Source organism: Egretta garzetta, unplaced genomic scaffold (genome assembly GCF_000687185.1).
Source record: "Egretta garzetta isolate BGI_Z169 unplaced genomic scaffold, ASM68718v1 scaffold251, whole genome shotgun sequence".
In the NCBI taxonomy this organism is placed as follows: domain Eukaryota; kingdom Metazoa; phylum Chordata; class Aves; order Pelecaniformes; family Ardeidae; genus Egretta; species Egretta garzetta.
Window position 1 is genome coordinate 1,170,913 of NW_009258952.1, and position 16,608 is coordinate 1,187,520.

At 41.0% G+C, this 16,608-nt stretch overlaps 2 protein-coding genes across 2 annotated transcripts in view; one reads left to right on the forward strand and one right to left on the reverse strand.

Annotated features, from left to right (window-relative positions):
• Positions 1-846: 846 nt before the first annotated feature.
• On the reverse strand, positions 847-15,473 carry CHMP4C (charged multivesicular body protein 4C). The gene is made up of 5 exons (XM_035890082.1): positions 15,365-15,473; positions 9,278-9,455; positions 8,243-8,357; positions 4,823-4,931; positions 847-2,625 (listed from the first exon to the last, which is right to left on the reverse strand). Exons 1-5 carry the CDS (start codon positions 15,471-15,473, stop codon positions 2,561-2,563), a joined length of 576 nt encoding a protein of 191 aa, XP_035745975.1. The 3' UTR covers positions 847-2,560.
• An 881-nt stretch (positions 15,474-16,354) lies between these two features.
• Positions 16,355-16,608, forward strand: part of ZFAND1 (zinc finger AN1-type containing 1) — a 16,441-nt gene continuing 16,187 nt past the window's right edge. Inside the window, exon 1 of the mRNA XM_035890083.1 lies at positions 16,355-16,543. Within this exon, the coding sequence (XP_035745976.1) occupies positions 16,355-16,543 (189 nt within the window). The remainder of the gene's footprint in view (positions 16,544-16,608) is intronic.

Sequence of the window (16,608 nt, forward strand, 5' to 3'; positions counted from 1 at the left end):
CTCTGCCCTGCAGAATCACCAGCCACTACTCACAAGCTTTTAGAGAAGCTCACCCAAATGACTGCAGTTTCTTTACTTCACCCTTCACAGATTTTGTTCCTAAAGTGCCTGGTCTGAAATCAGTAAGCTGAAGACACCAGAGGCTTCCCAGAATCAACATGTGGCCAAAACATTGCTGGAGGTCAGATGCTAGCTTGCAAAGGAGACTTTCCCTAGGATTTCTTTTTCCCCTGAAGGGTGTTCACATAGAAAGTTCTTGCACAAAACCAGCAGGTCCACGTTTTCCAAAGCAGACTGAAAACCACTTTAGTTTCAAACTGGAAGCTGAGAGACCTATTTTGGTTAGGTTGTAGAGTACTGTAAATACGCTAAGTGCTATGTAAGTGCCAAGTATTGGAAAACTACTAATTCGACCAAGAACAGATGCTGGAAGCCAGCTTTTCCAAGCTAAGCACAGGACTACGTTGGCAAGGCCTCACATTCAGAAATACCAGATGTGTCCACAAGCACACGGCCAGCCTCACATGGTGGTGCAATCAACTGTACGCTGACGCTTTCTGTACCCAATTCAGAGACTTGCACGGACTGTATACCTTGAAAACAGGATGCCAGCCAAATGGATTAGCAAATGGATTCTGAATAACTCAGAAGATTTGCTATTTTATTAAATACACCTGCTTTCATCTGGCATCTCATCCTGAATTTCAGCAAGCATTAAAACCAAGAAACATTTTGTTAGATTTCCTACTGAGAGTTCAAAATGTATTTTTAAATTTAAGGCAGTTCTTCAATATTTTTTTTGTTTGTTTTTAAAACAAAAATTGAATAGTTTCAGGTTTTCTCTGCTCAACAGAAAGGGACAATTTTCCTGGTACCTCCAAACTCTGGGACGCAATTAACACACAGTTTTTTCCAGTAGGAAATTTATCCAAAGTGAAGTGGCAAGGCTTGATTTTCCTTTCCAATGGATGCAATCCAAAAGAAATCCCACTACAGAGAATGAAGAAGTCCTGAAAAACTGAATCTCTCCAGAGGGTTTGTAAATTTTGGGCTTCATCCATGGAATTCAACTTGAAAGGTTCTGAGCACGCCATGTCCAGAAACATGCATTAGCTTACGCTTAGCCTAAAATTCAATAAGCTGAAGCGTATTGTAGCCTATAGAAGCCAAACACCCAGCAAATCACAGGCTAAAGCCCACAGGAGAAGGGGTCAGTCTTCTGCCTCTATAGATCTATAGAAACCAAGTCTCCCACTATTCCCCAAGTGGTTCAATCATCAGTAAATTTAAATTAATTCGAAAATAAAAAATCTAGATCAATGTGACTCTGCTTCCCACATCCCTAGGAACTCCAGTGTTTCACTATTTCCTTGTGACTGACAGCAGGCTACTAGCATAGACCTTAAGTCTTGTTTAATAAAATGCGTTAGTACAAAGCAGCCTATTTAATTTTTGGTTTGTATTTGAACAGTAATTTCTCTATCTATGTAGTAGTTTAGCACCCAGAGTGGCATCTGTTCCTTAAGGTAAAAAGCTGTCAGTCGGACAGTAACATGTCAACTTGACAAGTAATTCAGAATCAGCTTTTAACCAGGGTTAGAAAGGCATTTCAAATACAACACACTGACATTATTTCTGTTCAGAAACTGAACAAGAGAAAAGAACCAAATGTTCAGAAATTAAAATTATTTTGAAATTGTACAATTAATTCCTTTGAGGATGGGTATTATCACACAAAGTAAAGACTCACCCTAGAAAGACACAGTGGAGGAAAACACCCCAGGAAAGTCAAATCTCTTCTGGATTTGTGACAGGGTTAACAGAAATCAGTTTGTTTGTCAGGGATCTATAAGAACTTGGACATTTCATTTTCCCCTGTAAAATCACTATAAGACTGTTCTTGAACAGAGTTGGAAACAGTTCAAAATATGATTCAAGTTGACCTATAGACATGCATGGGATATTCTGGCCAAAGTTTAAAACAAAACAAACAAATAAAAAACCTATCCAACTTCAGAGTCTACCTTTCATATCTAGGGCACCAGAAGTTGCTCCAGGCAGACTGTTTAAATCTCCATGCCCAAGTGAATGGCTACTAGCTCTTGGACTAAAAGGAACTTGCAAGTCAGGACATGTATAAAGCTGTTTTGCTAATAATTCAAATAGTCTGAACGAAGCAACCCTCTAGGATGGGGCCTTGATGACTTATTGAACTTCTTCATTTCAACAATGAATCCAGCAGTGTGCATAAGTGAGACACACAGGTTTTACAAACGAGCAAGATATGGTAAGGCATTACCTAATAAAAACTGCTACTAATAACAAAACAAATCTTGGGTCAAGGCTGAAAAAAAACTTTGATGCTTGCAGGTTTTGGCAACTATTGCATTTTTTGTTTGTTTGTTTTTAAACTAGTTTTGTAATACAGCAGTAACACTATTCTTAGCAAGATTGGCCATAAAAAAACCCCAGCCTGTACAAAATGCAACCACACTAAATCGGTATGGTTATAAAACAGCATTACAGCTCTAATGTTCAGTGTTATAAAAAGACCATGCTCTTATGAAGCCCAGGCAGCCAGCTGCTTCATTTCATCTTCATCCTCTGCTCTCTTCCTGGTCGATGCTGCAGAGAAAGAGATTAAGAATAACCATCAACTAATGTAACAGTCAGAACCTTTTTATTTGTTAGCGTGAGGCCATGCATAGTACTTTTCACTCTGAAGACCTCAGATCAATTTACTGAGTAGCAAGCTAAACATAGGTAATGCAGTAATAAAGCTGATAGGAGATGTGACTGTTTTGCCCCACCATAAAACCCTGAGGTTAACAATATAGGTCTGATGTAACTCCTACTGAAAGATTCCCACAGAAAATACATTTAATATCTAAAAGCTGTTATAGAGAGCAAGCGTCCACAAGAATGCTGCCAGTTCTCTCACCGCCACTTTGAGCAGGCACGAGTGACCTGTTTGGCTGTGCATCCTGCTGCCTTCCCAAATAGTGCTGAAAGATTCCACATGTGCAGGTCCAGCCTCCAAATGGGCTCACCCCATTTTAATGAGAGGTGTCATTTATCAAAAGGGAGAAAGAAATTCCTGAACTTACTTTGCTCAGGTGACACCAGTTAACTGCTGTGATCGCAGTAACAGCAATCCCCAGCTCTGTACCACACACACTTTCTCTTTTTTTTACCCAAATCTTCTATCACACATCTTTTGCATTAGCTGAGCTAAAACTTCACCCAAATAGTCTTCATTCACTGACCCACAAACTGGATGCCCTACAGCCCAGGTTCAACCTCAAGCTGTCTCCATCTGTGGGCTGTGCATGTCAGGATTTGCATTCCTCCAAACATCAGTGGAACAGGGTTACTGGGTAAGTACCCTTGGGTGTATGTTTACAGCAGCCAGTTGGCTCCTGCCTGTGGTGGCCGTACAGCCAGGAGCCACCATCTTGAGAGAGGCTGCAACTACCACCTTCATGGACTAATGGTGGGAGAAGGACATGGGAGACCAGGGGTCCAGTCCCTACTCTGCAAGTGCCACTGGCTCACTGTGCGACTGGGGGAGGTCACTATGCCTCGCTCCATCTCAGTTACCTCACCTCTAAAATCAGGAGGGTAACACGCATCTCCAATTAAGAGCATTATAGAACCATTAACTGTTCTTATTTTGCTATTGCTGAGTAACAATAAGCACCGAGTTTCAGAAAAGACTGTTTTGCAAGGCCTTAAACTATATAATTGTAACAAGCTGATTTTGCCTGAAGCGGCCATACAGACAGATGAAGCAGCAAATTAAGATAGTGAGAAGCACGCAGAGATGGCCTGGGTTTAATAAAAATGTCAACTGGAACAGCTGGATCTGGAAGGGGATGTATGAACAAGCCATAAATGCCCAGAGTGCAATTTGCACTGGGTTTTCCTAAATCCTTTCTGCCCTCCACTAGCTGTTCTGCAATTGACTTCAGTAGATGAGGTCACAATCCCAGTTTGAACATTTTAAACTGCTTCTCAGGATTTAAGTGCTGTCTGCCAAAACACACCTAAGAGTCTCTGAGCTGAGCTGGTCTAGGTAACCTGTGTTGCGACAGAATGCACCACAAATGGCATGTGTCACTTGTGTGCTGTCTTTATCATCAAGTATTTCTACTCTTCTACCAGCATCAGTACACAGCAAGTCCTTCAGCTGAGAGAAGACAACCAGGGACACAGTGAAAAGTATAGCAAAAGTTGATTGTCTCTGGCTTAATTCAAAATGAACAGGGCAGAACTACAGAAAAACAAGACTACTGCTTAATACCAGGAATAAGTCTGTTCTGTAGAAAGAAAGCAAAGGAATGATAATATTTCTTTATATGTGTATTTCCTGATGCCTCTTTCATTTCTAATTAAAATACCAGTGGTAAATATCAAACCACTACAAACCTACAAAGCTGGATCTATGTGACACAAACATTTTGACTCTAGGTCAGACTCTAATTAAAAAGACTAAGGATTTAATTGCCAAAAAGAAAAAAAAAAAAAAAGTCTTCCCATTCCTAAGTGATCTCACTACATGTCAGAAGGAAATGCATCAGCATATGTGCAAGGTCAAGTTCCCCAAGTTTCTCCCCAAAATCTACTGAGAATTTGTCCTAAATTCTTTCATACAGCAAACCAGAATTCCACTCTGCTTTTTCTGATAAACAGGAAAAGGAATCTATAATACTTTAAAAGTTAACACAGAGTTAAATACATATCTGGAACTCTCTCTTCTTCTCCTCCTTCTCACAGCACAGCTTAATAATGAGAAATGTAAAATGGCAGGCAGGCAGTTTACCAGGGCGAGAAGGCAGCGATGTGGACGGAACACTTGGCAACCTGACATCTCTCATTCCCTTGTTCAATTCTTCTTGCTCCAGTTCTTCTAGTTCTGCCATCAACTCATCCTAAATTCAAGAAAAACATTATTTACAAATTCATTGTCCTGAAAGTGATCTCAAGCAAGGGCACATTTTACCACCGCGAAGCAAAGCACTACTGAAAGAACAGTTTACACATGAAAACGAGTATCAAAAAACGGCATATCACAAGTATAATTTTTACTAAATGTGGACGATAACAATAAACCTTAATTGAAAGTTGAAAGAAGGACAACGGAAGTTAGAAACAGAACAACGAATAAAATCAGAAAGAAAACTGATGGCAGTGTAATACTTGTCAAAAAGGCAAACACAGAAAAAAAAAAAAGGTCCCTCTGCCATCCTCAGGTTTGTTCCAAATCTAGAGCCTGTACTCTTTAATGGATCCTAATTTTAATGTGCGATTTCTCCCATTTTAAAAAGCAAACAGCTTGCACTGGTTATAAGACAGACTGTCATTAAACATTATGCTTCAGCCCTACCACAAAGTCCAGGGTTATATATGATTTCAAAGCAGCACTGGAATCAGAGCTGTCCTCCTGGGTCCTGTTACTCACTCTCGAAGCACATAACACTCTTGAGCTTTTAGCTGCAAAAGCTGATTTGGACAAATGATCTAATCCACTTGAATAATACTAAAAATAAAAAGGCTATACACTTTTTAAAAAAGCCAAAGACTTATTCCTTGGCTGAGTTTCCCAAATAAAGGAAGCTAAATAATATATATTTGCAGAGAAATGGACCTTTGCCACGTTGATAAAACGTTTTAGAAAGAAACAATGGGCAAAAGTGGTCGGGGAAAAACTGGCTGTAGCAAAGTGAGATTACTAGGTATTGAAATGGGCTTTGCCTACCCATTTATACCTTACTTATCACCATCATGGAAGTAAGTAAGGCCAAAAAAAAGGCTGCAGTTTGCCTACCTGACTTAGTTCACAGTGCAAATCCTAGGATATAATCTAAAAATTTCAGCATCAGATCTACACCTGATGATGTTCAAGTCACAGCTGATCTCTCAAGGAAATGTGCAAGTTGAGGCCCCATGTCTAACTTAGGCATTTAGCTGACGTGCAAATGTGTCTGCACTTAAAGTGCCTCAGTCAGTGCTGTGAATACAAGCTTCTTGGAAAGTTAGTGTCCAAGTTGTTATAAAGTCAATGGAAACAGGTATTTCTGAAGACCTCTAGATGGTCATCTAACCCTCTCCCACACCAATTTAGTCTTTTCCAACCTCTGATGAACAAGTAAACAATTAAGAGGTAGTGTCAGCCATTGCAGGCTCTCTTTAAAAAAAAAAAAAAAAAAGAAAGAAAAAAAAAGGGGGGTAAAGGAAACAGTGATCATGAACCCTACACCTTTAACATAATAATGTAATGGCTGGAACATCTGCTTTCCAGGTGGGACACTTAAGTGTTAAGTTCTTCTCATCCTCAAGCATGGATTTAACTTGTATTTCCCACAACTCAGGAACTGCTCTACAACTAGGCTATGGAGTATTGCAATAGCTGTAACAAATCCCCTTTCTCCTCTTGAACCTAAGCCAAAAAGAGAGCAGAGGGAAGATATCATGTGAACGCTCAGGTTCCAGGCTTTGTCCACTGGAATGTGTGTATTTCACATTTGATTATCAGAAACAACAGGCCTCCAAGCAAGGATCACCCCTCCCAGTGAGCATCCTACTCAGGTAGGACAGAGCTTTTTTGCATTCTTCATGACATACACCGTGTCAACCCAGGGACAAAGAACCCTTATGTTTTTGTGTCTATCTGGAGCAGTAGAAATTACATGCTTCCATGATCTCTTTACACCCATGACACACATGCAAAAAGGAAATCCAAATGTGTGGTCATAATGTCCTTCAAAAAATTATGTATCATCCTCCAAGACAAATCACCTCATAACCCAGCAATTAGGTCACTGACTCTAGCACTCTTAAAGTGGCCTGCAAACCAGGTTTCCCAGTTACTGGACAAGCGCTGTATTAGGCTCCTGTGCAAAGGCAGGTGCTGGTACAATGATACCCCATGTGACAGTGGCTTATTTTCCCAGAACAGGAAACATGCCCATCAACTTAGACTAGCCTGTCTTAATCTACAACATGCTTACTAAGTCTAGACTCCTAGAAGTTAAGCACTGATGAAAGCCAAGTGACACTATATAACTGTTTGGGATGGCAGTAAGTTTTTCACTTGTTTGAAGCCCAGTTTACACAGGGCAAATCCCATTCCCTGTGCCAGTATCAATTAAATGTTTCTTGCAAAGTCTATTTACATTCAAAATGAAAAAAATAGGAAAGCAGGTAATGGGAACAAAACACAAAAAAATCATTACTATTTTCAACAACTGATAACTGTTGAATGAAACCTCCCCTCCCCCCCAGTCAAGCAAATATGATAGAGCATATGGGTTTTTGTTGTCCATTTGGGCATGTAGGAACAAATTAGTTGGGGAGAGTGTGAACTGTTTGATTTTTTTAGGACATTCTTCAAAAGATCCTTAGTGCTTGGTCATTTTAGAACATAGTTAAAAACCAAAACCAAACTGGTTGTGATACTGAGCCTGATCCTCAGCTCTGCATTCCACAGACTGCAAGAATTTTGAGTATATTTGACCCCTGAGTCCTCAACCATGGTTGGATCCAAAATAAGTAATGTCCTGCTTAGGTATACAAAATCAAGTCCAGGGACACTGGGTGAAAGCTATTGCAACAAATTTTCAGAAGGTCCGAAGTGCCTTGTGGGGGTTTCAAAGAAAAGAGCTCAAGGAAGAAACCTTATTGCCTCCAACAGGAATTACTTCTACCTAATGGATCTACTTCTGTAGAAAATCTGGAAAACAGGGAAAGGACCTGCATCTCCAAACACCAAAAAGACCTTTAAAAAGTGGTCCAAATATTCAGAATTGCAAACAGCAGCCTGTTCATGGCATAGGAACATGCACTTAGTCAAACGGATGTCTATTTGGAGCACAAAAAAATTGTATGTTTCAGTGTCCACTTAGAGCAATACAAATTACATGTTTTAGTGACCTCCTCCTTTTCCATGGTACAAATTAGAATAAGAAGTACAGGCCTGCAGTTAAAAATCACCTTTCTTAAAATTTATATATAAATAAAAATATTTTAATGCTTTACATAGATATTTATTATATATATTAATTTTAATTTATTTTTTATACATATGCAAAAAATTATAAAAATGTCCTAGATAGGGTAAGCTAGAACCAAGGAATTTCACGTCCATACCTTTTGAGAAAGAAACCACTGGAAAAAGCCACCCCACAACAAAATAACTATGGAGTCATTTAACAGCTAAAACTCACAGTTCTGAAGTACTAACCTCATCAAACTCATCACCAAAGCCGGCTCGGTTTGAAATAGCGTCTGAAATTTCCTGGGCAACATCTTGCTGTTCAGTGATATCCTGCATCAAATCATCAATTTTGTTCAAGTCCCTGGCAAGATAACATGGAAACATTTCTTAAAGATGTATCATTCAAATCCTATGGAACAGACTCATAAAAACTTCAGCAGACCCTGTTTTCTTTTTATGCCCATGGCTGTATAAACAGCAGAACCCACAGGGAATAATTTCCCTCACTTTAATGTTTCCTGGCAAGCTTCTGTGTGTTTTAGCCAGTCCAATTTCTTCCACTTTGGGACTATAACAAAAGTCAAACTGCAGCAGTCTGTGCCTCTCTCCCTCTCTGTGCTTCTCATACCTCGGCCAGCAGACAGTCACATCCCCTGGGCAGATCCCATCTCCTTCCCAAAGTCAGCATCTTTACAGATGGATCTTTTTTGATGTTAAGCTTTCACCAGAACTGGGGGGAACTTAACAGGACTATAACCCATTTAAAAGCTTCCCCTTATTGTTAACTTCATTATTGTTTCAGTTCCTGTTTACTTCTCCCAGAACGATCTTTCTGATTTAACTCTGTTTATTCAGGCAGGAAAACGCCTCATGAAACAATATAGGGCATATAAAAACACTACACAGACAAAAAAAAAATACCCTCTCTTTTATTCAGGTCTAATTAGTACTTTGAATCACACAGTCCAGCTTATGGACTTTGAGGAAAAGGGTCCACTTAGTTTCTTTAACCAAGTTTTCTTCTGGAAAAAACAAAGGCAGACTAAAAAAAAAAAAACAGGTACCGCACAGATCTCTCTAGCTGAGTGGACTTCTTTCTAGGCTTGCTGTTAAGAAAAGATATTTTTCTGCCAAATATTACACTACAGCACCAACAGCATTCCTGACATTAAAAGCCTGAACCAAAAATGAAGTCAAAACTGGCTGACTTGATACAATAGTCCGTAGTGATGAAATAGTTTGAAAGTAAGCTCAACTTGAAAGCTATCAGAAAGCACTTACATATTTTCATGTACTTTTTTCATGGCTTGTGCAGCATAACCCATATTCTTGAGCACTTCTGTGTTGGTGTGGGAATTTTCCAATGCCTCTCTCTGGAACTCAATGGTCGAAAGCGTCCCATCAATTTGACTCAACTGTTTCTCGTATCTCTTTTTTCTCTTCAGTGCTTGTAAGGCAGCTGGAATGGGAAGAGGGAAAGTGCACCGTGTGTTTTCATAGCAAAACGCAAGGATGAGTAGTTCAGCACCAAGCCGACCTGCAGAATTTATAATTCTCACTCTCCTACCTTACTAGTAGGGAGACAAACTTTGACCACACCAGATCAGCAGCCTGTTTATCACCAACATGCTGTTGCATGAACATGCTGGGAAGCCTCTTTTAGATTAACTCCTTTTAGCACCACAGGGAAGAGCAGCTTCTTCCTCCACTGCGGGAGATCTTGAAATCCATCCTGTGCACACAGGCAAAGCAGGGAAGATGGGGAGGAAAAAGAAAAATGTCAGACAGAAGTCAGAAAGGAGGAAACAGGGGAAAGTAAGAAAATAAGAGGTTGCAAACCATAAGTAAAAACTAAAGACGACAGTGTAAGAAGATCTGTCATGATAACCACACCTCCACCAGTGCAGCAAAAACTGTCAAGTGCAAGGGAAAGTCCAAATGGCCTAACCAAGCAGATGGGTCACACCAGAGGACCACCTGCATTTCTCTGGCTTTCAGCTGCATCCATTTCTTACAATCACTAAGGAGCATGCTCTTTAAACCTTTGAACCTGAAAACATATAGAACTTTGTAGACACGGCCACAGTCAAATCCAGTTACTCCCCATTATCTTTGTAAATCGTTGAGATTAGTCCTTTATATTTGCTAAGTTATGAGCAGCATACTTTGCCCAGAGTAAATCATTACCAGAATAAATGCACATGACAAGCAGGAGGAGAGAAGGGCTTTCTCTCAGCCTCTAGGCGTGGAACATGCACAATCTTGCCACAAAGCATCGGGACCACTGTCCTTTCCAAACTACACACGTGCCAATCAAGGAAAAAAACCCAAGCAAAACCAAAAGAGACTGAGTTCACCCATTGCTTTTTCAATGCTATTAATGCCCGTGTCCTTTCCCTTGTCTCTTACATTTAATTTTTAAATCAGGTTCAGAGCCAGCACGCAACTGCAGCCCCCCAAACTCAAACAACTGATAGCAGCAATTACTGTTGCTGTCCTATTCAAATAATTGCCCATATGCAGTAACACTGAACCTCGACATTGGGGTACACAACTTTTTAAATGAAGTTAGGACCCCTCCAAGGAGGGGGCATAGATTTATTGTGTATAACGACACATTAAAAAATATAGTGCTTTGTTGACAAACGCTTGAATCAACATGGTCAAAATTACTCATCATTAGCTGTGCAAGGCCAAGCATTCACCCAGGCTGATACACAATGCCTTCTAGCACCTGAAGTAAAACATTTCAGGACAGCAAATGGCAATCGTAACAGAATAATCATAGCATTCAAGTCAAGATTTTCCCAGGTTTTGGGGGATGGTCCGAAGATCACGCATATTCTGAAAAAGATGCAACAACCCCAGATGATGTCACGCAAGCAGCAAACTTAAGAACTGTAAAATTCTCACTGGCAATTCCAAAATACATCAGTTTGACTTAATGCCAAATAATCTTTTTACCTACTTATTCCTTCCCTACTCATTTATGCTTATCATTGGCAGCACAAGGACACCAGCCACTCTCTTCCTCAGCTTCGGTTGAATCAAAATTTGATCCTGGATTCTTTAGGTTAGGAAGCCGGAGATTCCAGGTCTGAAACTGTGCATAACACCAGCTGTGCCAGGGAAGACTCTAAAGCCCTGTGGACTGAGGAACACTAACTGGCTGATGCAAAAAGGCTTCAGCTACAGTAAGTAGCTACCACAGGGAAATACTTCCAGTGTTTTTCAGAAATGGGACTCTCTAATAGTGCTGTTGGTTTTGGCTGCTCAGAGAGAAAATGGATTTTCTCAGTTACACACAAAGCAGTTGCTCGCAAAATCCTGAAGGTTCCTGTATTAAGATTTCATTAAACCACACCCAAATTAAAAAACACAGAAGCAGCTAGACTGCATGACTTCACCTATTCATTCAAACAACTTTTCCTAATTATCGTAGTGCAAGATGTCATCTTTATTAATTCTCTTTAGTTTTACCAGTGACTTACAGAACAAAGCACTTCATAGCAAATCAATTCATTCTCCTTCCTTATCAACCAAGGCATAATTCCCACACCAGACTACAATTTTTCTCATTTATATTAAATGAATGCTCTTCATTGCACAGTGTTTTATAATAGTAGCTCCTACAGATAAGATATGACAATTTCCTTTTTATTTGAAATATATTTTTCTGTTTTACAGATTATCATGAACTTTAAGTGCCTTTCTATTGCACATACAGGCATTTTAAATTTTTTGTGCAACTCTTACAAGAAGATCGAAATGTTTCACAGAAATGCTACTGCATTATAATAACCAAAGTGAAAAAGAACATAACTACCAAAAAATTAAGGAACTGAGAAGAGAACATGAACTTATTTCACTGCAGGTCTAAGAATGGCACTGAAAAAGGGTGTTGCCCATTCCAAAGATTTCAAAGAAGTAAGACAGCGCAGGGAGGAAGAGTCTAAGCAGGGGCAGAGTCTGAGGAAGCGAGTGCAATCAACACCAATTTAACCAGGAACAGGTGGGGGTCTTCTCCAAGAAAAAAAGTAATCTCATCCACTGTCTCTGTTGTGCTCCCAAGAAGCCAGTTCAACTCCTGTGCTTCATAATGGAGAGGTTAGCAGACGGCTGGGCTTTAGCACATTTCCTGTGCTCCGAGTCCAGCAAGCAGAATACAGCTCATAGATTAGGAACCGCTGCTTTTAATCAGAGTTTTTATTTTATTTTCAAGATAATAGTCTGCTGTTTTTCCAGCTACTTATGTCAGTTTAAGTATGCATATTAAAGAACTATAGTTATTAACATACAGAAGGACACTTTTCCAATATCACTACTGTGCTGATACTTCATTAAGGAAGCAGAAATGGCCAGCTGGGCAATAGTAATCCTGGCCACACTTAATATCCAGGTTTCTCAATGAAAGAACAAAATTAGTGACATAGAAAGAGTTGTGGCACCCTCCTCATGGTATCACGACAGATCAGAATGAAGAGACGATACAGTGATACCACCACCTTTACCTGTCAAGCTCACCACCAGCACCCATCAGTGCAGGAATTACCGATCTCATCTTCTGAAGCAGAAATAACAGCATTGTCTAGTAATCCTTAAAATTCCCAGGGGGAAATAGGTGAAGAAGGAATAGAATACTTCTTCAGAAGATATAACACCACTGGTGAAAATTCTGGATCTCATTCTTGGATACAGTTCACAAACCTCCACAGTCCTGCAAGGGACTGATGGGTTACAACTTCTGATCTGCCTTACCCCAGGGACAATCAAAAGAAATGCTGCTGAGGCCATAAAAATCATGCCACCTTAGGTAAGCTCGTTATCAGCATTCATAATCCTTAAAACCTTGTGGGAGAAGCCACGTACAGTTACAACTGAGGCGCCAATTCAAGAACAATAATGCACTTGACTCATTATAACCATTCCAGTTCATGGCAAGACACTTGAAACGTGATCATGGAGACAAGAGAACAATGGCTGTAACTCACAGACCAAAGACACGCTAAGGGCTTCCTCGTATCCATCTCCCTGCCAGAAACCCTCAGTCCCAACGTGTCACACACCCTGCCATAGGCATGACAGCCCTGTCCATGTTAACACACATCACTGGTTTCAACAGCCTTCTAGTTACAACTAACTCACTGAAAAGGAATGCTACACAGCTACATAAGCCCTGCCCAAACGTACCACACAACATATTTAGCAGGACCTGCTTGTAAAAGCCTACCTGTTATTCCATCTTTCTCTATAGGTTTTGTCCTCCATAGTACTATGTGCCTCTTTACGGTTAAGATTTAATTCTATTCTGGATGGCTTTTAACTTAATTCTTTTCATTTAGCCATTTTTTCACCATCTGTCAAAGATTCCAGGCTGAAACAATGGTCATTCACATGTATGTTATTTTCACAAGCACAAGCGCACTTCAGAAAACGCATGTCCTTTTTAAACGGAGTTCTCAAATATTCAGTATCACTTTCTGCCCTTTAAAATTTCCTGTATGGCCTCTAACATATTGAAGATGAAAGGCCAATTTGCAGATGGAGTTGGCAGCTGTGCACTGGCTGAAACCAAAATACCCAAAAAAAGTACAGCAAGATATATAAAAAAAAAAAAAATAATCATGAGGAATAGGAAAAAATATGGAATGGGGAGAGATTAAAAAGCAGTGGTAATTGTGAAAAGAAATATTGCTTATCGTGACATAACACCTGCAGGAGGAATTCCAACACACATCACAGTTCCAACAACCCTCAAGTGGTCTAGCTACAGTAAGGTTTTAATGGGGAATGCTTGGAAATGTATCACCCCAAAAGCATAGTTTATTTCAGATCAGGTACAGGAACTGCAGAGATACTCACTTCATGAAGGAGAAGCCAGAAACATTTAAGTGATGCTTCACATCTATTTGCATAGCTAATGCGTTACGGCTTTTAAATCGTTAAGCCTACTGATGTCACATGAACCCATTCAAGAATCATCTGAACTCATGAAAAATTGCTGGTGCTTGAATCTGCTCTCTCTTGTGTCAGTATACTGACTCAGACTCACGCGCCTAAAAATCAGATGAGATCATGGTAATTTGGTACACTTTCCATACCTAGATACGTCTTAGATACATCTTGCTCCAGTCTCGGACACTCCCATTTTAGTTTCCACAGGCTTCTCCACAGATGCAATTAAGAAAAAACATTAAAAATTACCTACAAGGTCCCTCTGAAACATTCACTTTAACAAGGCAGCGTAGAGTAAAACTTTTATTCTCTCATTTGCGTGTATGTTTACATAACGCCACAATAGATGCTGGTTAGCACAGATTTCCTCTGAACTATGTAATACAGTATACCAGCTAATATGCTGTTATATGTAAATCAACAGCAATTAAACTGTAAAGCAATGGACATATCAAATGAAGAGGTATTCTTGGGGATTTAAGTTCACTCACTAGCGTGTAAAATTCAAGGACTTCGGCACAGCAAGGTTAGTTTCTCTTGTTTCTTCTCTGCCTGTAGTTACACTATCCAGTTTTGGCTTTAGAGTAATTTTTGGCATGAAAAAATCCCCACTCTGTACTTCTTGCCCGACTCCCGTCTCTTTACTGTCCTTAACTGTAAGTTCCCGAGCAAACAGTGAGATAAAAAGGAGTTATTTTTAACCACAGTCAGCTCAACAATCCAGTTTGCAGCATGACTGCACAGACAAAACTAGGAGAACTGCACACTGAGCACAGTGTGGAAACACACATCTGGCAGAAAAACTTCACATGTCAAACACTGCATGCCTGAAGCACAAGGCTATAGTTTGACAAACACCTGGAACCAAGCACCAACCAGCTGAGTTAAAGGAGGAGCAAATCTACCTTCTCCCAACAACAAGTACTCATTCCTGCCTGTGCATCACCCTCTCCTTCACAGGTGCCCAAGCACTTTTGCAGCTGCGGAGTCAACTGGATGAGTGGAACTTCGGGTACCGTGTGTAAAAAAATAACCCAAACAAAAAAACCCACACCACCTTACAGCTGCATCCAGCTTTCTTGAAACACGCCCTTCGGAGAGCTCTGCCCAGGAAAGGAAGGGAGCAGCATGGGGGCAGGAGCGAGGCAGGAAGCCTTGTTTCTTCCTGCAAGCATGCCAGCTTAAAGTCCAGGCTTGGGATGAAGTTCCACAGCAGCGTGTCTGGATCTAAACAGGAGTTGCTACAGTCACAGCAGCCAGGCCTGTTCCCTTGCATCAGCCCCATCACTCGGACAATTGCAACAGTGAACCAGGCTCAGGAGCTATCTGGTCACTCTGTCCCATGGCACATCAGTTTTCAGCTGGATCACCTTCCTGAACTAGCTCACTGCACCAGCACACAGGTGCCAGTACCCGCACAAGGGAACAAGACAGACACTCCAGTTGAAGCTAGTAGAGTAGAAATTTTGGGATCGGGACAAACCTGACAGCTCCTGTGCTGCAGAGCAGCAGGCTCAGTCATGCCGCTGGACTGGCTTTACTCCCTCCGACAGTTTGTGCCTTCAAATCTGTTGACCAATGCTTTTAAATCCTTTCTAAAAAAATGCTTTTTGCTGATGATTATTAAATGCTAAAGTATTATAAATACATTAAAGGGCTAACCAAAACACCTTTACCACGGAACTCCTCCCACTGTTGTAACTTACACGGCATTAACTTTTTAAATCATCCAGCAACAGAAAGAGCAGATGAAAGAGCTACTTTCTCGTTACATCACCAATCTTTAATTTGAAATGTTTTGCTTCTGTGTTGAAGTATTTAAAGAAAAATAAAGCTCAGAGCAGACAAACAGGACTCCAGGTAACTTCAGGAAGTAATTAACTTGTTTCTCAGAGGCCACAAGACACTGGCTACCATCATGTGCTTCCAAGAGATGACAACATCCATATAACCATGATCCAGACCTTGTTATCCCTTAGTTTACTCTCCTTTGCAGCTAACAGCAGCCCAGACCAGTAGTCACTAACGCTGTGAGCTATCGTTCATTTTTTAGTGATATCACATACTTCCTATGTGATTGGCAGCAAATCATTGCATCACTTTGATCCTCAGTTGCCATCAGTATATTCTCCAGCCCTCACAGTGGGGATAATATGAGTTCATCCATGAATATATGGGACATTCTGACACGCTTCAGCTCCCCTGCTAGCTGCACAACCAACGCGCAACACGCAAGCACTGATCCCCTTCCCACGTTGAACGGGACTTTGCAGCACCGTTTATCCAGCTGACACCTGCTTCGACTGTGGTGCAAAGCATGAACAAAAAGTGTCACACGGGGAACAACAGACGTTAAATTAAGAATAAAGCCCCCCGTTATCAGCCCGCCATAACGAAACCTCCATGCGTTACACACGAATAGATGCCAAAGACCCAAAGCCACCATCCCGAACCAGCAGCGCTGGTCAATCACGAAATCCACAGCGTACCTGCGGAGCCAACAGACCCGACCCAGCAACAGCCCCTGCGAGACCCCGAGTCCCCCCTCTTTTTGGCCGAGCCCCGTACCTAGAGGCGCCGGAACCGCGGGACGTGAAGCCTCGCAAGCAGGCTTTCCAGCTTCCCCGGCGGCGGGCGGGCGGGGGGCAGGGGGGCCC